The following is a 22,368-nucleotide window of genomic DNA, read 5'->3' on the forward strand; positions in this document are numbered from 1 at the left end:
GGAGATGGTAGCGGGTTGAGTGAGTGACAAAGTGACACAGCGGAATGACAACTCCTCCTGGAAGCCATGAACAAAGAGCAGGGGAGAGATTTGCATCCCTCTCCGCTTCTGTCAACCACGGGCACTGCTCGAGTGCACGTCAGTCCTACACGTGTGACCATTTTTATTTCCGGCTCCGGTGAACACACAATATAAAAGAACCCATTTAAGTTCATTTTAAACCACACAAAGGCTTTGTTACAGTGCAAATTGGCAAAGGAGAGCGTGAATACAATCAGGGCTCCGCCATTCGACACACAGTGTTTCTGGCTGTGTCTGTGGGTTTAAAAAAAAAAACTCCAGGGAGAAGTAGTAGGGTCTAAATCAGGCTTGTGAAGACATCCCATATGACTTGTCAGGCACATAGGGCTTTCTCTGAACTCGCATTTCCCATTCCCTCGACTTCTTTCTGCAGCGATATTAGAGCAGCACTTCAACGCAGGTATTTGGACAAGATAAGCCACAGTTCAGACTAAGGCTTGGTATTGTTTGAAACTGTTGAATTCAGGGTGGCTATAACAGGCCTAAGTTTCAGTACTTAAATTAAAGTTTTCCCTTTTTCTTTTTTACTATAGAGAAAACAGCTATGATTTTGTACTAAAGCATTTTTCTTGTATTTGTCAAAACGAGTGCAGTGCAGTGTTTGTTTGGCCCGTGGTGAATCTGGTTGCAGTTTTCTTTCTGAAACAGCCGCAGTGAGTAAAGAGCTGCTGCAGGAATCAGTCCACAGAACCCTGAAGCTCTGCCACCGCCCTTGCACGAAGGGCTGTTCGACCGGAGCACCCCGAACTGAGAATCAGCCGTTGTTGCCGTTGTCGTGAACACACTGTTGTGATTGACGTACTTGAGTCCCAGCGCTCTGCTTGTCGTCTGTTTATTCAAAGTTTATTCATATTGTAATATTGATACATCCATCGAAGTCTAAATTGCACCGAATTTGACACTGCACTTCCTTGTGTACTTAAAAAATGCACAGTGTGAACCCAATAGGATGAAGACTTCTCGGGATTTGCTGATATTTCTGGAATTAGTCGAAAGACTAACATCTCTAATTAATACGTTTAGTTTATAGCAGTAGAGAACTTTGCATTAAAACAATAACATTAAAACTACAGTCTAAAGTCAGCTAACTAACACATCTGATCAAAATGACAGCAGCCGCACTAATAATCTAAAGAAAACACTTAGGGCCAGCTGTCAGTACATGGCAGCTTTCACTCTGCCCAGCTAGTAAAGAGCTCCTTAGTGAAGCCACCAGAAAAATGCAGCGTTGCTACTTTGCATGGGTTTTTCAGGGGCAGGAGTTCAGGGCTCTAAGTGCTTTCTGCTCCCCACAGACGGACCCTGTGACCGCTTTCCCCATGTGGTCATCATCTATAACTCAGCGGCCAGGGAGCACGGCTCCCACACTGCCCGGAGCTGAGGGTCAGCTCCACCCAGACTGGCTTTCACTGTGATGTGACGCACCTTGAATAAATGTGTACACCAAGGAAATAAGTCAAGGTAGATTAGGTATATTAACTAAGAGGGAGGGAGCACTTTATAACAGATTAGACTTTATTCTATCAACTGTTTCTGTTATAATGTGTCTCTATCGCAGAATGATTTTAGCAAAGAGGAAATTTGATGCAAGAATGAATATTCCCACTTGTACAGGGTTCAACTCATTAAAGTTCGGGTCAGTATGTATAATATATTTTAGATTTTTATGTATTAGTAATATGTCTTCTTTTCGTATTAATTTCGGGATATTTGGATGACCCAGAAGCAATAAATAAAAGTCAATCCCTGACTGAGGAAGATTTTTGGAAAACCATATTCATTAAAGTTTGTTTTTTTTATCTCAAAGTGTTCCTCCTCACTTCGGGCTCGAGCTACACAATGAGACTAAAGAAGCTGCCGTGGTGAGCAAATAAGTTTTTAATTTTAGTCCATGGTTGAAAGGGATCAAGGGCCCTTAGCTAAGCTGAACATCCAGCTTTCCTTTCCACTCTCTCGATTTCAGGAGCTGCTGCAGAAGATTAACCAGTCGGCGCTGCGTTGGAGATCCCTGCCTAAATTTGAGAGTGGCGATACAGCCCATTTTTATTGTCATTCCCATTTGAAATCCAGCACAAGCCAGCCCCTCTTGTTAAATGCACAGAGAGCTGACAGAATTACTCTTGTAACACAGATTCTTGTCAAGAGAGAAAATGGTAGTCTACTGCTGTCTACACCTGTGCTCCGCTCTTCTCTTCATTTCTGCCTCTCTTCTCCTCCACTACCCCTTTCTCCATCTCTGCCGCCACTTCACCAGCTGTCTGCTGCACACACCCCGTCTACTCCAAATCCATTTTCCCTGCCATTTGTATTTCTGTCATATGTTACTTCTCCCTGCTCTCCTCCTTCTCCTCCCCGCTTCACTTTCAACATATGCCTGGGGGGAAAAATGCATAATTTCATGTGGGTACATTTCCCTCTTTCTTTCAATTTCTACAGCCAGCCTCCCAGGACACTCTCTCTCTCCCCCAAGCAGCACTAATCACCACTGTTCACACACATGAGAGCGAGAGCTAGCCCTCAGTGTCCACTTGTAACAGGAACACAAGAAATGCATTATCACCTCGGGCAGCACGAAGCTCTGGCACATGCAACGTGCCAACAATCTCTCTGCAAACTTCAGAGACGGATGATGCTCCGCCATTGTCATTGCATCAAAGGGAATTACCCAAAAAATGTAATGCAAATTCTCCCTAAATTCCACCCAATTATTTTGAATGCCTCGTTCCAGTCTGTTCTTAAGTGTCTCAGAGTCTGTGCTGGTGAATCCGTTTGCGAAGGATAATTCATGTTTTATTCTACCCTTCTGGAGACAACACTTAAAGATTCAAGAGCAAGATGTAAAGGAGACACCCCTGGCTCCCAGCACGGGGGCCCACTACAAACCCAGACACATCCCTAACAAAGCACCAGTGGAATTTATTTGAGTGGCTGAAAAAAGGACATCCCATAAACACAGGCTGGTGGATGAGCCAGCAGAAAAAGCTTCAATATGCATGCTGTGTGGATAACTGGGGGGAAAAGAAAACAAACATGTATAACTACACACACAAACAAACAAACACACACACACACACACACACTCACACACAACAACCCGTCCCCTACCCAAACACACCCAGACCATACTGTGGAAGCCATAAAAGAAAAAGCATGTTTCTTATGAAGTCACATCCTGCATAACCGTAAGCTCCAAATTACCGCAAGTAATGGGGGAGATGGGGCAGAAGTAACATGTACTGCAGCCTCCCAAAAAACACACACACACACACTCGAGCATCACTACGGTCATCAGCGGTCTGACGCTGGGTGAGGCTGCACCTAGAGCGTAGCTTAGTAGTATTCTGTGTCAGCATGTTAAGTTATTGAACAAAGCTGTGTGTATGTGTGCGCAAGTGTGTGTGTGTGTGTGTGTGTGTGTGTGTGTGTGTGTGTGTGTGTGTGTGTGTGTGTGTGTGTGTGTGTGTGTGTGTGTGTGTGTTAATGAGGGGTGGGCAGGGGGCCCAGTTGTAGGCTGGAGGGAGACTTGGCTCCATCAGACCTGTTCTCTGGCGGTTTTCGCATGGCCGGAGACACACACTGACTGACACAGACAGATGCAGGCACACACACAAACACATGCACACACATACGCCCAAAACCCAGTGGAGGAAAGGGTCAGAGCCCCTTGCCCTGTAACTGCCTCCTTGGATGAGTCTTTAAATGGGAGAGAATGCACCGAATTGAGAGAAAATCTATTTTCCGTTGAGCTGAACAGCCCTTCAGAGCATGTGGGGGATTCAATTGGGGGTATTTGTATTCAATGTTTTGAGGTTCAGCTGAGATACACTTGTGAGAAACGATGTGAAGGAAAACAAGCCAGAAGATTGAGGGGAATCTGGGTTAGCCACACAAGAACCCCACTGACAGGAGCCTGGAATGGAGGGATGGACGGAGGGATGGAGACTACTAAGCAGTGATTAAGAAAGAGCACTGGTATTTAAGAATTGAGCTTAGAGAAAGAGAGAGAGGGAGAGAGAGAGAGGGAGATAGCATGGGTCGGAGAAGGGAGAGAGGGAGAATGCTGGGGGCAGGAGTCTCTACTCTGAGCAGGGAGATCAGCGGCAGACTTGCGGAGGCTGAAAGACAACCTGGGAGAGATAAGGAGGATGAGGAGGGAGCATATGCTAACTGAGAGGACGAGAGATGCAACGGAAAGAGCAAGCTGCAGCGAAAAGAGATTGAGAGGGAGATAAATCGAAGTAAAGAGAAGGGGGGAGCAGGTTAGGATATATTTGTGTGTGACTAAGCAGCAGGATCGAAGATGAGAGGAGGAGAGGACATCCATCTCCCTCTCTCTGCCTCCCGGTGCACGGGACAAGACTGAGGGCAGAGGACACTGGCAAACACACACACACACACACTAGTGCGTAGATCTGTGTGTGTCATGCAGCTGTGGGGTAGAGGGGATTGGGGGACCTGCTATGGAGCAGGTGCTGGCCATTTCACGCCTGTCGGCCCTTCTTAGCCCTGTTTGTCTACACGCTTTCGCGTTAGCCTCCATCTGGAGTCATTCCACATCTTTCTCTCGCTCCGATTCGACGATTACGCTCTCCTTCGATTCTGTTAAACCTAAACTGACTCACTCTCTCGCTTTACGTACTCTCCATCTTCTACTAACACCCGTCCGTGTAACACTCGCCGGTTGCCTCGCTCACCTCTTAACTGCCTGCGAATTTAGCTCACATCTTATCCTCCCCCTCTGCCTGTGAGTAAGAGAGGAGTGGGAAGGAGGGAAGAGGTGGTCGGCTGCGAGAGAACAAGACCAGATGGAGGAGGGAGATGACAAGAACAAGGAAACTGTGGGAAGAACGACCAGAAGAAGAGGAGAGAGGTAAAAAAAAAAAAAAAGAGAAAGTGGGACGAAGAATGGGAGAAGAGTGCAAATGTAAAGACAGAGTGAGAGAGGAAGGGATGGTGGAGTGAGAAGAGACGCAGCCAGGAGCTGAAGCAGCAATGGGTGACTGATCCGCTCTGAGAGGCTTGGAGACGGACGGACACACACGCTAGGCTGAGAGATAGGAGGCCAGTAGTAGTGGAGATAGGATGCAACAGCACAAGATACCCATGGGAGTTTTTTAAATGCCGTCAGCATCCACTCTCTCCCTCCATCCCTCACTCACGGCTTTGCTCCCTCCCTTCTCTCGAGTAAGAAGACATGCTGGCACCAACTTATCCTGGTGCACGTTCGCCTGCTTTTTGTTTAAAAGCAGCGGCCTCCATCCCCTTCCCTCTGCTCCCTGGATCTTCCCTGCTTGTTCGCTTGTAATACGCAGCAGGGGGTGGTGGCATCTTTTGTGTTAAAGAAGCCAGCCACGCTACTTTGCAGCAGTACACTGTGGCCCCAGAGAGTGGTGACGCACGCTATGGCACCATGAGGAGCCAAGGGACTTGAAAAGAGATGGGGAAAAGAATGAAAAAACTGGGGAAAAAGGAGGGACTGAGCAAGAGGACAAGAAAAAAAGGATGAAAATTAGGGCAAGGAGGAGCTGAGTGGCTCTTAAAATGTAGCCACCAGAGATATGCACTTTTCCCCATGATGGGCGGGTTGTGCCCCAAGTCAGCAGGAAATAGCTTTTCTGAAATGAAAAAAGTGGAAGGGGAATGTATTTTGTATGGAATGAAGGAGTGAACCCTGTTGACAGGACAGAGTCTATTTGTATCTCCAAATCCTGGATACTTTCACTCAATAGACCCTTTCCCAAATCTGGCATTTGTCTGCCAAGGAAATGGATTTAAATCGGGATTCACTCCTGGTAAACACAGGTTTAAATCGGCTCGATAAATTGGCTATAGAGATGCAACCTCGGGTGAACCTACTAATTAGGCGAAACATGAAACGAGAGTGACTCCGTGCACATGACGCTGAAATGCAAACTCCTCCAGTAGCAATGGGAATGAGTCTATCGCCTTTTTTAGCAGGTTTACCCACGTTTAAAAAAAAACTGCACATACCCTCTAACTTTTATGGAAAAGAGATACAAGACATATACACACGTCACACACACCCACACACACACTGCGTCAGCGCAGGTCTACTCACGGATAAACCCAAGGCAGCACTTACATCCACTTGATTTTTAAGTCAGTGTCGTGAGTAAAACACATCACTTACTGATTGCAGACTTATCTTCAAGACATTGACGCTAATGAACACTGCTCATTTTCTTTGCTTTAGTCTCGGCTGTCATTAGTGATGGCCAAGGATACTGCTGAGAAGCTGCTCAGTCGCTGGTTTTGATCATGACTTGAGGGGGGAGCAAACTGCTCTCTCACTCGTTTTAGAAATAAGGCAGAGAAGCAAAAAGGAGCGAGAAGGATCTTCTCTCACAATGTGAACTACGACTAAAAATGTGGCTTTGTAAAAAGCCTTATGTTGTAAGAAAAGAGGAGAGACAGACCTTGGGTACTGCCGAGCCATAGAAACTTTGATAATACAGTGTTAGAGAGTGCATCTGAAGACACACAGAAAGAAACGACATGCAGTCTTAATACGACTCAGAGGAAGTCAGATGAAAAGTTGAAGGGGAAAATACAAAAGGGCAGAAGTGCAGACGCTTACACACTTACTCTCATTGACAGCCATACGCACTAAACACCATGTGGACAGAGCAGCTGGACCCTCTAGCCCTACACTAAACAGTCCCAACACCCAAGACAGTCCTCAGCAGAGTGTGTTTGTGTGTGTGTGTGTGTTTGTGTGTGCGATGAAGATCATGTGACATGTGAGGTGGAACATGTGCACCCCTGGGGAAAGACACGAGAGCAGAGCACAGCAGGAAATGTGTAGCATGTGTGATGGAAGTGCACTTGGTTCCACTTCATCAGCACAGAGGATATATGAGATTTCATATACAACCCAGGTGACAGTTTAGATGATGAACAAGACCCAAGTGAGCCGCAAGTGTGTTTCTCATTTCACTTCTGAACCGTTCCAGGGCTTCACTGACACATTTACTGAGCATAATCTGTACAATTTACAATTCATCTGGACATTTGCAGCTTGTGTGAATTGGACTGTGGTTTGGCTGTAATGCGTTTTGACCACAAGTCACTAGAGATGTTCGGATACCATTGGTTACACACTACGTGTTTCAGCCGATAGCGAGTACAAATCTGATACTAGTGCAATTAATAAAAACAACAACTTATAGAAATGACAAACTTTAACAGCTGTAGGCTACTAAATCAGTATAGAAGTTATCTTTCACATGGTACTCGTCACCATTTTACTTGTGAGACTTTCCATCGTGAAATATTTCCAAATTGCTGGTATTCTAGCAAGGTCTGGCTATGGTGTTACGTTAATAGAAACTATAATGTACTTTAAACCAATATACTTTACTGACCTGGTATCGCGTCGGTAAATAGATAAACATACTCGCTGATGCCCAACCCAGCAGTTTTGGCAGTAACTGAGGCGGATGCTAGTGTTGGTATCAGAACATCTCTACTATTCACCATATCAAAGAAGTCCAGTTACTAATCATTTTTGTGACTGGTACTTTCAATATGTAGCATTGAAAGTTAATTTCTAAATGTTATGTGACCTCCATCATAAGTTTTGAATAACTTTTTTCTTGTCGTGTGCTTTTTCGTGCCCCCTCGACTCACCTCTGACGTTGGCTGTGATCTGATCCCTCGTGGTCCCAATGCGGTTCTTGACCTCGCAGACAAAAGTGGTGTTGACCGCCTCGTCCACCTTGAGCACCTTCAGCTTGTTGTCAGTGATCTGCACCGTGTCTGGCATCACTCCTGACATCCTGCAGCCGCGGGAGTATATGTGCCATGAGGAAGAAGAAAAAGCAGAAAATAGACTGAGAATTGGGTTGTGGTCAGTCCAGCTTCCAGCAGAATGAGAGCTTTTAGACGGAATGGACGTTCACAGAAATGTGTTGTATTGTGCTCGGTCATCAAATTCAGTTTCCTCCGTCCTCAAAAACCAATCCATTACAACTCAGTGGAGGAAAACACAACGGAGACAGCAGGAAATTCTAAACTGCTGGATCCAGGCCAAAATCGCTTCCAGTTAAAGACTGGAACTTTAGAATGGGAGGGATTTTAAACATGTTTTACAGGAAAGGATTTTTAACATGTGATGAATTTTTTATTAGATGGTCTCGCACTTAGAATGCACTCAAAATTGAATACCTTTCATTTTTATTCATTGGTTTGACGCACTTTGTAACCTTGTTTGGATGAGTGAAGTTATTATTATTATAATACAATTTTTTCTGATATGTTAATAGCTAATAATACTGAAAATGGGGAGAGAGTAACTTGTATTGTAATGCTCATTATGCGTGGGTTAAATCTAAAGTCACAGAGTCCATTATGAGAAATTATACGGCTATCTCCATAATCAGAGCACAGGGTAGAAATGGCAATAATAAAATCGCTGATTACAGCTCTGTGGGCACTTTGGACCTGAGAATGAAGGGCAACAAAGGAAGGATGGGAGAAAAAGAAACAAGAGAAAGCCAGAGAACGTGATGAAACGAGAACGAGCAAGAGGAGACAATACAGATTCCAGTGCGGATACTCACGTCTTCCACAGCACAGAGATCGGAATGGGGTTGGAGGAAGCTTGGCAGGTGAGCACCACGTTTGTACGACCCATGTACCAATTATTGTCATAACCCTCGATTGTCACCTGAGGGGGGTCTGAGGGACGGAGAGATGAATGGCAGGAGGGAGGGAAAAAATGTCAATGAGTTCAATTAGTCACCCCCAAGGTTTGAAATAATGTTAGAGTTTGCACAGCGAAGGAAATCATGGCTGCTGGATTGTGTGTGTGTGGTCTCTTACATTGGACTGCAAGCTTCAGCGGGAAGCTCTCTGCTTTAACCTGTGTCCGGTGGTTCACGACACAACTGATGTCCTTCCCGTTGTCTGCGGCCGTGGGAACCATCACGTACTCGCTGATCATCGTCACCGTGTTGTCCTTCCCGTCTTTCGTCACCGACGTCCCATTGCCGTTGGCCGTGGTCACCCAGGAGATCTGGGAAGCGGGGAGGCCATCGACGGACTCGCAGCGCGCCACCACCACCGGCTTAGTGCCCGCCTCCACTGTCACGATGGAGGCCGAGTTCTGAGGCTTAGCTGATGGACGGATTGATGTGAGGACGGAGGGTGGATGGAGAGAGAGAAGGGGACACAGAGAGTGGCAGAGAGAAGATTAAGGGATGTAGAGATAGATAAAATGGAAATAAGACAGCCGAGGGAAAAGATAATGTGCAACCATTATCGATAAACAATTTGAGTCACCAGTCTGGCTAAAGCAAATCCAAAACCTCAATCTCCAAACATCCTGTCATCCCGTCCCCCACCCCCCCACCCTAACCCCTTTCTCTCCCTACTCCATCTCGCTGCAGCCTAAACTGACAAACAATTATGAGCACCACAGCAAACACACCCGAACCCTAAATCTTATTTCACTTCCCCCCCACATCTCTTTAATCTACTCCCTCTCTGTCCCCATTGATAAACAACAACTGACTGGTCCAGCGCATCTCCATACACAAATTTCGACATCGCTACACGACTCCTGTCAGGCCTCCATCCCCTCCGCTCCATCTCATTCCTCGTACCTCCTCGACTGCCCTCTGCGATACTGGTGTGGGTTCAGAGGAGAGCAGGGAGGACAGAAGCTGACAGCAGGCATGACAAGCAGCCAGATCAATACAGAGCCTGAGGGAAGGCAGGGAGGCATGATGCGTTGGAGGGACAAGAGAGCGGAGCAGAGGCACTGGTGCCGGGCCAAGGTTAGACCAACGGCTCCATTGCATTAACACGAACACAATTGATCTGACAATACCACTTAAAACAGCAATTAAGCCGAGCTGGACAAGCTTTTAACCTGCAAACTACCTTTGGGGGAGGGAGAGAGTTAGAGAGAGACAGACAGAGAGGGATAGACATATGGTTCTTTGCATTTATTCATACAGCATGAAGATTATTTATGTGACCTACCCAGCATGATCAGATAGGTGATGCCCTGCTCGTTGCCAATTGGGTAGGTGGCATATTCGCAGATGTACCTCCCCTCATCCGTCATCCTCACTTCGCTGATCTGGATGGAAGGGCTGGCCAGCTCCGGGGTGCTGGGTGAGAAGCTGACCCTGCCCTTCATAGGCGAGTCGGGGTAGTTGGGAGCAAACTTGGGGTGAAACACGGCGATGTTGATCCTGTCGCCCTCCTTCGGCTCGTAGATCCATGTAACCTGTGGAGCGGAGCAGGCGCAGGGTCAGACGCATGGAGCACGCGTGCCGTGACACTGAAGAACAACGGGCCTCGTTTATCGTGAGATAGATAAATGGATAAATGAAAAGCGTTTGAGACATTTTTTTGCAGTGAACTCCACAGGGCAGTGTAAACAGCATTACAATCAAATAAGTGGAGCGGGTATGAATATGGATGCGAGTGTTTCAGAGGGAGAGACGCTCTTTAACTCCCCCTCTCTCTCTCAGCTGCCCTGCGTGGATTTGAGTAGAGTTGTGCACTTCCCACTTCATTGAGATGCAACTAAGAAGTGTTTCCATTACCATATTTAATCCCCTGAAGCAAAATGAAGCTTAGTATTGTTTGTTTGGAGAAATAAAACATTAAGCCCAAATGTGATAAAAACCTATTACTGCTTTAGGATTATTTCTGCGTGCTATGATTTGTTAGATTAAGGTTTAATGTGCAAAATAAACAAAGCACATGGATGTGTATTATAATTTTATTTCAATTTTGACTGTGGTTTCAGACACCTGCAGAATTAGAGCGATGCATGATGGCCAAATACTTAACAGGAAAAGACCCGTTTGTTTTGGCAGATATTAAAGTGTGTTCGCTTTACGGCCTTTTCCTTTCAATTGTGAAAGCAAATTGGAATCCAGAGCAATTTCAGCAAATTATTTCATGTCAAGTCAGCAGAGAAAGTGACATTTTTATTGGAGTTTCATTCCACAAGCGCCGTTTTAGGTTTGGCATAAAGAAGTAATAAAATCCAAAGTGAAAAACTGCATCCTGGCTGCGGAAACCTCACCATTGTGAGCTGAATCCCAGTGGCATCAGTGAAGGCACAGCGCAGGTTCACCGTCTGGCCAGGATACGACAACACCTCCGCCTCCACCTTCACTCGCTGACCTGCCACTCCTAGAGGGGAAAAAGACACAGTCATTAATGTCTCTGGTTTCTTTCATTTACAAACTAAGAGAAGAGACAAGAGAAAGCAGGGCTGAGAAATTGCACTGGTACAAAGCGGCCTGATGATAAATGAGGACAGTGTGGAAGTGTCTGGTACAACAGAGGACAGCATTAGTGAACCCAGGCAAGTAGGCCAGGAGTCTGGTATCTCTCCATGACTGTGCGTGTGTGTGGACGGAGGGGCTGATAGAAAAAAAGAAGGGGATTTGTGCTGGGTAAAAAAAAAAACAGAGGGTAGACAGTTCTTTTTTGCACACAGGTCATAAATCATCAGGATTGGTTATGTTTTTCTGTAGCCTGCCATTTGCTGCGCCAACACATTCCTGTGTAACTGCTAAGAGTCAAAATAAATATGCTTCTTTTGGTGTGTTGTGTCAGTGGGTGTGTGGGACACATAAAGAGCGAGGGAGATTTAGAACGACAATCTTTCTGTGTGAATGTGTGTTTGTGTGCGTGTGTCTGTGCGTGCATGTGTGTGTGTGTGTGTAGGTGTGTGTAATCCAGCTCTGTGTGAAAATGTAATTACTTGTATGAGTAAGCGTGCATCAGTGTATGGCAGCGAGATGGTCCCGGTTTTAAGTAAGAGTGGATTACCTGTAGAACTTCAAATGTCTGCAGCGGGGACCACATGTGCGAGCTGGTGTGTGTGTGTGTGTGTGTGTTCACAATATGTTTACCAGCAGGCTACACACATACACCAGTACCAATGAAACTACTTCCCCTGAAGACAAACAATTACTGGAGGAACTAGTTCCACCAGTTTGTGCTGAGCAAAAGCTGTTTGTGTTGAAACTAATGTGATCCACGGGGCTGGTGGAATACACACACACACACACACTAGCACACAATTACACACACCCACACGAAACCCATAGGCTAGGAGATAAGAGGAAAGGGCAGCGCTGTCTCTCTTTTGACGAGCAATAAACATCACACCTTCTGTTCTCTGGGGAGATCTGAGATATCAATACGGAGGAAGAAGAGGAATGAGCGAAAGACTTGAGTGGGCAAGTGGAGGAAAAACAAGCCTTTCCTAGAATAACACCAGTTCTCCCAGGACCAGCCCAATTTACAACCACAGAACAACCCCCTTGTAGCCACAGAGGAACCTCTGGACAACCGCGGCGCAGCCTGTGGGAGCAGCAGAGAGCCCTGTGGGGCTGAAACCAACACAGCTCACTCACTATCTCTCTTGGACGCTCATAAATGTAGCATATCTGTGCAACTAAACTAATGAATCACGTGCACTCACATATTCATAAATTCATTATGACTTTATGGTCAAGTTCCTGGCTGGTTATATTTTCGTTTCGTTTGTCTGTCTTTTATTTAGCAGGATTACGCAAAGACTACGGGACCAATTACCATGAGACTTGGTTGGAGGATGTAGTGTGGGTGAGGGAATATCCCATTTAGTTTTGGTGTGGATATGGATGAGGGGGTGGATCAAGGATTTATTTTGCACTTTAACATTGCAAGATAGGATGTTTTGCAATAATTGTTGATTTCTCAGAAAACAATATTGATGAAAAAGAAGGTCAGGCCCATTTAGGGGATTGACATTTATGAGTTTGTTTATTTAAGGAGACTGTGACGGAGCAAGTCACTCTACTAGTTACCTCTGTCTGTCCACATTTGACATGGTCAATTCATCTGAAGAAATTACCTTTGGGAATGGGACCTGAATTTAAGTAGAGGGAGAAATAGTGGTTTACTAAAACCCTTGAATCCGGTTAATGGAAAGAGTTGGCCTGATATGTCATGTCACAAAGCAGCACTGAATTTACTCTGCTCCATTTCACTCGTGTGCATATGTGAGGAAATTCACACACACAAGCACCACACATGCACAGCTGTTGCATCCGAACATGTTGTGGGGTCAGAGTCGAGCCGGGCCCGGTTGTCTGTCATTCTGAGGCAATAAGAGCAGAGCAACACAGGTCAACTCCTGCCAGAGCTCAGATGAGAGAGAGGCTGGCCTTATGAGACTCCATACAGCCCCAGGGAAATGAATATTACACACAAGACACACAAAGACGTGCATGACCCCCATCCTCCATCACTGTCCCCAGACCCAGCTCTGTAAACTCAGAGACTCCATGATATTAAAATGGCAGGAGGGTCCGTGTGGACGTCTGCGTGCACATACACTGACACAACAGCATTGTTGCATTTGAAATAGCAATTGTCAGTATAAATATTGAGAGAGCATTGTTCACATTAAACGGAAGAGAGCAAGACGGGAGTTGGAGAGAGTCGGGAACTGAGGGAATTAGAGACAGAAGACAGTTCAAGGGTAAAAGTGAGAAGAAAGGAGGCACGACGGAGAGAGGGAGGGAGAAAGACAGAGGGAGAGAAAGAGAGGGTTGGAGGGGAGGAGAGTGAGAACAGAAGCCTCGTGTCGCCGCTGCTCTACTTTACAGTAGCGCCGCTGCCTGCAGGTGACACACACAGGAAACGCCACCGAACCAAAGACACAACGAAACAACAAATGCATGCGCACATAAGTGCCCTCTTTAACATCCTCAAGTAGTCAAATGTCACCATCCTCAGTCATGTCACCTATCATCATGTCTTTAACATCCACAAGATGTGCACGCACAAGCACGCACACACACACACACACACACCCACACCCCCCCACAGCTGATAGCACTGCAACAGCCCTGCACAGTCCTCTCTGATCCCCTGCCTGGTCATGCTGACATTTCCATATTTCCTACCATTAGTCTGTGAAGAGGGAAAATGAATCAGAAAGGAAGGGAGGAAGGAAGGAAGGAGAGGAAGTGTGCTGGGGAGGATGGAAGGATGAAAGGAGGAGAATGACAGGAGACAGCCTGGGAATGCCAAAGTGATGGAGGATGATCGTGGAGGAGGGGGTGGGTGAAGTGCAAGGAAAAGTGGGGATGAAAGGGTGTGAAGAGAACGCAGTGCAAGGAATAGAGGATGAAAGAGGGAGCAAAAAAGAGAAAGTGGTGAGAGGAGAGGAGGAGGAGTGTGAGCTATAAACAACGTTAACAGGAGACAGCTGAGGGACAAAAGAGAGGAGAAGAGGGGAAATAAAAGTGAGAGAGGAAGTAGGTGAAAAAAAAAAGAAGCGATGGAGAAACTAAAAATGGAGAAGTGTGAGGGGGGAGGGTGGCACAGGTTGAGAGAATCAGAGCGAGCACAGGCGGATGAGGGGAAGAGCGCGTGGTGCGGAGCAGCAGCAGGTAGGGTAGTCTCCACACCTGACCTTGTGAGAAACACCGTGGTTGTGAATCGAGACAGAGAGAGAGACAAAAAGGCGTGAATGAGGCATGGGAGAGAGAGGGAGAGATAGAGAGGGAGAGAGAGAAAGTAAAAAAATAAAAAAAACACTCAAAAATCCTAATTTTCCTCTACAGCCCATTTGAGCCAGCCGTGGCTTATAAAATGAACATACGCTTATCAGCCTGTCTGCGTGCCTCGCTGACTCTGACGCCTAATGGCGTTCATGTCCTCTGCCTGATCCCCCGCTACAGTGCGAGGAAAGTGCGTCAGGGGGACACGGAGTGCAGGCCATCACCTAAAATATCTAACGGCCTTCAGAGCTCACTGACTCTGCCATTTCATCAGGCTAGAGGCGGTGCACTGTCAGGTGGGCTAGAATGAAGCCTCCCGATTCCCCATGTTCCTGGAGATTGCTTCCCAGCAGTCCATTGTGTGTGTGTGTGCGTGTGCGTGTTTTTGATGAGATAGGAGGAAAATATGTGGGTGTGTTTTGCTTTGGCCTTTCCAGTACGTGGCTGTCTCAATAAGCATTCTGCACTGTCATTATTCTTCCAAGTCTGTGCGAATTTCACCATTTCCATTACTGTGTTGTTGTTGTTATTGTTGTGACCACCCCTCTCCACTCCTGAAGAATAATAGCTTCGATACAGGCAGCACGCAGAGAGGGCCTGATGAAATCTGCCTCCACCTTCCTCAAACATTATCAGTTTTTCCTAGAGGGGGAATAACAATGAGTCCCACTCCACCTTTCAGACTTGACGTGCCGGAGTTTTGGACACGAGCGTAACACTTGTAAAGTGATGAAATTAGTTTTCCTGTTCCTGGAAGAAATATTTTAGAAAGATTCCCCAATGCAAAAAGTGAAAGTCTGTAAATTAACACTGCTGCAGTCCTGAGAAAAGATAATGTAAGTAACTTAAATCCTCTTTGGGTTGACGCGCAGGAATGAATTATCTTTAAGCTTTATTCAACATAATACAAATTCAGTTTGTAAAAGGATTATCCCTCCTAACTGTACAGTTGTTCATATGGACAGATTATCATGCTGCAGTGCCTTGGACTGCAAGATCCCATGAATGTCTGTCATCAACACCGTCACTGTCACCATTGATCCGCTAATAAACAAGAGCCAGAGTGTTGAAATTAGAGATGTTCTGATACAGACACCAGCATCGGAAACGCCTCTGATACTTCGGTGTGTAAATCTACACATCGATCCAACACCATGTCTTTAAAGTGTATCAGGTTCACCAGGATTAAACAGCAATTTTATTTTCCAGATGTGCTGCACTGTCTATGGATTTCTGGCTGTGTAGCTTCTATGTAAAGTGCCTTGAGATAATAGTTATGATTTGGCGCTATACAAATCAAATTGAAAATAAAATTCAATTGAACATAAAAAGGCAACGGATGATCCATCAGATTATTCATTGACTCATATTATAACACTATGTTCTGTATGTGGACTGGCCTTGATTGCCGGTGATTTCTGAATAAAACAAGCAATTATCTTTTCTTTCTTGGACACATTAGACGCACAAACCAATTCAATTCCGCAAACATTACTGGAGTTGGAGTTTTGTGCAGTGCAGTTTGTGTGTGTCTGTACTAAATTGAGTTTAAATGAAACAATAAGTGAGATTGTGCTGACTTTCAGCTTTAAGGGGGTTTGAGGACATTTTCTTCGGTGCTGCTCACCTCAGGTGTGTGACTCACATCTTTTTATACAAAGCTCCAATTTTTCAACAGTGACGGGGCAACAATTTCTCTTCTGTTCAGTTAATATGGTTATTAACACTAGACGATTGAAGCTGAAGGGAAGGATTTCACCCTCATAATAGTTTTAAATCCTTTGTCCTCGTACACAGAGCCCATGTAACGAAAAAAATGTGAGTGAGCAATCTTTTATAGCTAACCTGATAATCCCTCCTGGAGAGCAACAGCTTTTTGCTTCACACTAAATCTTGAACACTGTTCCCTTTATCACTCCAGATGCTGTAATATTGCAGTTTTTTGTGACTGATGCAACTGTAATTGTCACAGGCCTGTGCACAGTGAATTCGTCCCTGAGGGTCGGACCGTCTCGTACTGCACCACTCAGCATCTGAGCGATGACTTTCAACCCAAACCACCTGACCTGTGGTGGGATGACGATTGGGTGCTCCATCACTGCCCGATTCACAGCATGTGGGAAACTCGTGAGTTCGCCGCATTTTAGTTGCTGCAAAACGACCTAACCATTGAAAGTCTTTAGGTGATGTGCCAAACTCTGAGAAGTTTACTTTGTCATTAGAAAAAGTTGGAAGTTGTTCCAGACGGTTGACTTTCAACATCGTATTAGCGTAGCTGTAGCTTGTGAGCCTCTCACATAGTCACGTATCTGTTCCAGAGGTAACACGCACAAAACTTTTACTAAGATTAAATGCACTTGTCTGAGAATAACTAATAATACTTTATTTTGATTCATGGTGAAAAAGGTTGGTTGCAATTTCTTATTTCATGCGCTATTAGGGTTTTAATGCATTTAAAATAATAATTAAACATTTAAATCAAACTGCAACATTTGAATACTGATTTGGACGTTGATTACCTGGACAACAGTCAAAGCCTGGAAGCCTTGAGGTCAGTCTGAATTTAACATTTCTATTATTGTATCTAAACAATAGCAGTGACACTGCTGTGGCTGCATGTCATGTCCAACTGCTGCTGCTCTGCACTAAGAGCTGTTATCAGCCGGAGTCTGGAACAGCACCAACCTGAACCTGCTGCTGCTGCTGCTGCTGCTGTTACCTGACACTGTTTCAGCACCGGTTCCTATGACCTTCACACACACAGATGCACACACACACACACACACAAACATATTAAGCCACACACTCCTACGACGAACGTGCATACACTGCACACGCATACACACATTCAGATGTGGTTACTTTGGTATGCAGGGAGTGGAGTGGGAATGCAGCTTAGCTTTGACAGGCGAGGCAGTTTGACAAGCCAAGAATAAAACTAGGAAATGAAGACTTGAGATGTGTTGTCTTCACATTGACCTTTCCACTGGACTCTCTATATGGGCTAATCGATAGCCCATGCTAGATTTAGAAATAGCCACTGTGCATTATAGACTTCTCCAATGACATTCTATTATAATCCATTCATGCTGCGATCTTCACTCGCCGGAGCAACTGAGTCAAAAGCACCTAGGTCTGCACACTTGAAGGACTTCAAAGCTTCTGCATGAGATCTTCTCCTAAGAATCCACATAGATGTTTAATTTACTGGGAAACGTAACGAGGACACCAGTGGTTGGTGTTACAGTGAGGTTGCGTGCAGGAGACGGCAGGTAAAAAACTCCTGTGATGCAACAGGAGATGAAGAAATAAAGGTGGCAGAAGAAGGGAGAGCTACATTTCACTGTGTTCACAGCGACGTGATGAAATATGTGATAACCGACTCCGAAGACAAGTGTGGAAAGAGAAGGGGGATGGACTCACAGGCAGGAGAACGAAACGCATGAAATGCAACAGAAGGGCAGCGGAGGAGAAAAAGGAGCTTGGAAGGAGGGACACAGGGAGACATGAACAGGCTTCAAAGTGGCGAGGAGAAACGAACAGCTGGAGGATGAATCTGCACAGGGAGGTGTGTGTGTTTTGCAAATGTGTGTGTGCGTGTATACACATGCATCTGTATACTGATGCATATTCGTATTTCTTTGCTTGTTTATAACAAACATGCCCTAGGACTACGGCAAATATCATTTGCAAATATACGCATTTGCCAATTCAATTAAGTGCATCTCCTTAATCAAAAAAGACCCAGCGGGAATGTTTTTGAAATGCTTTAAATTACAAACATTTCTGACTCTCGAAAATGTACCATGGCCCCCTGCATCCAGACCTGGGTCATGACCTCTGTCCTGCCGTTAGAATAAGTCCATACACTATGCATGAGTTCCAGAGTAGGAGGATACTGGCAAAGTAGAAAAATTCACAATGGGATCTTCCAGCCATTTAACTGCAGGAGCCCTGACATGAAATTACCTTTACAATAGCTATGCATTCATCTCTCCATGGACCTCTCTCACTCATTCTCCAGTTTCCGTTCTCACTTATGTACATACGACAACCAGTCTTACAAGCTCACTGGTCAAACCGGTCGGAAACAAAATCCATGTTTGTCTGAATCGAATTCGAAAAAACACACTCTGGTTACTGCAGCGTATCACACCTCGCAACAGGATGAAACCTACAACCAGACAACATACACAACACGCTTAATGATTTAGCATCTGCCACGCTGAGGGAGCACCATGCATGGGAGATAAAACTGAGTTAAAAACGGTTTGTGAAGTGTGTGGTCATGATAAGACATAACGCTTCCACATGTGTACAGCTGCTAGGTAGAGCATAACCACATTTAGACAGGCCGTCGCAGAAACACATACTAGCTCGCGCACACTGGGTAGAGAGGTGCTCTTCTCCACCAGGTGAATAATTCATTCCCGGCTAAGAACGAAAGCAGTGTGCTCTCCTCCTCCTCCTCCTCCTCCTTTTCTCGTCACTTCATTATTGATAGACACCAACATCTACACTGTACCTGACCCAGGAGAGGGTGAAGAAAGAGAGCGAATGAGGGGAAGGAGAGAGATGGCGAAAGAAAACACGGCAATAACGAACGACATGGAGTGAAACATGTGGAAACGCAGCAACTGTGTGAAGCAGTAGGTGTGGAAAGCATAAAACACAGCAAGGAAATGATCGAGGCCATAAGGCACAACTGCGATTTGACGGTACTGCATGTTTGGACCTGGAGCCGGGCCTGTTAGGGTCGGTAACGTCTCGCCTTCAAGAGGCAGTTTCCTGAGGCCGGAGAGGACAAGCTCTCCTGAGCCAAAACAAATAACTGCTGCTTCCATACTGCCTTGCTCCTGCCATCGCTCCAACCCACTGAATAAGTGACTGAATAACTTACTGGTTGGATGGCTGACAGACACCCGGCTCCCCTGCGGCTCGGGCACTGCACATCATCCTACCTCCACCGCTCCTCGCCTTCTCTCGGCATCGCTCACTTTCTCTTTATTTCCCCCCTCTGTGACATAGCCCTGTCCTGTCTTTTCATTTTGGAATAAATCCCTTTCATCCCCCGAGCTCATTCTGCTATTCCTTGACTACTTTTTCTTTTTTTTTCTCGACTCTGCTAGTTCTTTTTCTGTCTGACTTCTTCATTGCAGCCCTGTGTGCCACGGCTCCTCTTGGTAATTGTACTGGGCATGTTATTTTAGCCCTGCGTGAGATATTAGATTCTACTTTTGGGTGACCATGGAGACGGAGGGATAGTCTGCGCACAAGCACAAAATGTAAATCTGAGGGTGGAAGAAAACATTTTTCAGACAGGTTAGGAGTCAGTGTCTATGAAATATCTTGATGTGAAGCATCTCCCCATTATGCATGTTGAGGACTTGCACCTCTATCCACAACAGGTGGACCATAACAGGTCTGGCTACAAGCATGGCCAAAGAAATCCTTCAGACACTGATTGTGTGTGCGTGTGTGTGTACATCCACATTCTGGCAGCATCTCACTCCAGAAATGGCCATGATTTAAAACGATGAAGCCAATCAGAAGTGTCCAGCTGGTGAAAAGCACCAGGTACCATCTGCAAACGTCCAGGGGAGTCCTCCTGTTTGTCCGTCCATGTCTTCACCCATCGCTTTGTGTGTATACATTCATCTCCGAGTGTGTCAGTTGTCAACATAATGTGATTATGAGTCCTATTTTTGACTCCCCAGCAACACTTGGATGTGCGAGTCTACCGAGGTGTCAGAGAGGATATTTCCGGCTGGGTGTGATCCTTCCCCCGAATTAAAATCCGAGCCGCCTGGTAAAGTGAGAGGAATTCCATGACAACACCCCCCCCCCCAGACCCAAACACAGCTGCGTTGCCAGCACGGCTTCTCTCGCCAACGTTCACCTTTCCATCACCTTGGGGAGGGCTCCCCTTCCCCGAGCTGCTCTTCCCACCGTGTCACTCAGCTCATTGCTGATGAGCCCATTGGTTGACAACGCTGTCGCCTCGCCGCTCATTCATAGTTGAGGGGGTGAGAGACCAATCCAATTTAAAGCCCACATTAAGGGATTAAAATGTAGTGCTGTGATATGAGGGCGACGGCTGTGAGCACAGTGAGTCTGTCAGGAGGATCACACAGCAGGTTACCAAATCAATGCCAGACATATGGAAGACAGAAGGTCAGGCAAACAAACAAGGAGGAGTGGACCAATATTATGATAAACTGATGAGTGTGTCCATCACAACACACAGTAATAACCGACTAGATAGAATTACTGATGGGAGGGATCAGAGAGGGGAGGTCTGCAGGGACAGATTAGAGAGGGCGGGAGGAGATGAGGTCCAGAACACGACACCTACAAGGAAATAAAAAGTTGGGTGTGTCTATTCCCTCAAAAGTATTAGTAACAAAAAAGGAAAAATGTATGATTTATTATGATTATGACTCATGCTTCTAAGGCATTGCAAGTGAAATGTCAGAGATATGGATAACCGATTCATCTACATGCATCTTGAAAAATACAATTACGACATGCATCAACTTCAGCATTTTTGCATAAAGACAAATGAGCGTTGCGATGAGGGGGAGAGATGGCAACAATCAGCAAACACCAGCCAAGTAGGCTGAACAAAACTATAGGGGTGGAGGACAACAGATAACTGAAGCAATTAAACAGCCGGTAACAAGGCTTTGTGTATTACAACAGCTGCTGTGTTTGCGTTGGAGTTGGAGTTTGCTTCCCGCGCGTCTGCCGGGAGCTGAGAGGGCGGAGGTGAACAGTGCATTGTCTTCCAGTCTCAATAAGGAGGCAGGTAAGAGGAAACTCTGCACTTCCAACACATGCCTTCTATCATGTGTTCGCAACGGCAGGAGGAGGAAAGGTGATACTGAGGAGGGAGGCGATGAAGCGGAGCCAGAAAGGAAAAGAGAAGAGAGGACTGTAGTCTCTATTGGGTGCAACAGAAAACTGTAACAAGTATGGCATTGACCACTAAAAAACACACAAACACCTGCTAACATCTGGCTGTTGTTTACCAAATACCACACATTTCATAAATGTCGGTCCCCTACACATGCCTGATTGTTTCCATCAAAACCCATGAATCATTCTGAGAAATCAGTGGAAAAGTGGAAAATAAATAAAACTGGTTCCACCTCCTGATCCGGAACTACCAAAACAAAACGCAGGTTTCCACCAAGTTTCATGGAAATCTGTCCTGCGGTTTTTGTGTAATGTCTGTAATCAAAAATATAAACCAGCAAACAGCCAGGGGTGGAATCATAACCTCTTTGGCGAAGGCAATAAACAGCAGAGTCGAATCAGGAGTTACTGCTCAGGGATGCTCTCCGCCCCTCTGCTCCATTTTGTCCTTTGGTACAGAATGTTAAGATCTACTTTCATTATTCTGTGAAGGACAGTCACTATGACAACTTGCCTCGGGAACATGGTGTATTGTTTTGATGCTGATGGATGATGAACAACTAATAAGAGGGACAGATGTTCGGCTAAAGGAGACAGACCGACAGGAGGCAGGTCACGTAACCTGATGTTTTCTCTCAAGTCAGTCTGTGAAGTAAAATACAAAACGTGAGCGGCTGCCTTGCGTCACCACAGTCGGAGTAAAGCAATAAACAACAGTCTCTAAGGACAACTGGAGATATACAGCCCAACGCAAAATTTTAATAATCTCTAAAAAGCCAACACACATAACTACATAATCAAAAAATCTGAAAAGACA

General features: G+C 45.7%; 1 protein-coding gene across 4 annotated transcripts in view; it reads right to left on the reverse strand.

Annotated features, from left to right (window-relative positions):
* The window catches only part of LOC128448977 (nectin-2), an 80,406-nt gene that overhangs the window by 38,742 nt on the left and 19,296 nt on the right, over positions 1-22,368 (reverse strand). For all 4 annotated transcript variants that reach the window (XM_053431900.1, XM_053431899.1, XM_053431898.1 and 1 more), the window contains exons 2-6: positions 11,150-11,259; positions 10,090-10,339; positions 8,926-9,219; positions 8,664-8,781; positions 7,732-7,880 (exon numbers count right to left, since the gene is read on the reverse strand). In XM_053431900.1, the coding sequence (XP_053287875.1) occupies positions 7,732-7,880; positions 8,664-8,781; positions 8,926-9,219; positions 10,090-10,339; positions 11,150-11,259 (921 nt within the window). The remainder of the gene's footprint in view (positions 1-7,731; positions 7,881-8,663; positions 8,782-8,925; positions 9,220-10,089; positions 10,340-11,149; positions 11,260-22,368) is intronic.

Source organism: Pleuronectes platessa, chromosome 10 (assembly GCF_947347685.1).
Source record: "Pleuronectes platessa chromosome 10, fPlePla1.1, whole genome shotgun sequence".
Classification (NCBI taxonomy): domain Eukaryota; kingdom Metazoa; phylum Chordata; class Actinopteri; order Pleuronectiformes; family Pleuronectidae; genus Pleuronectes; species Pleuronectes platessa.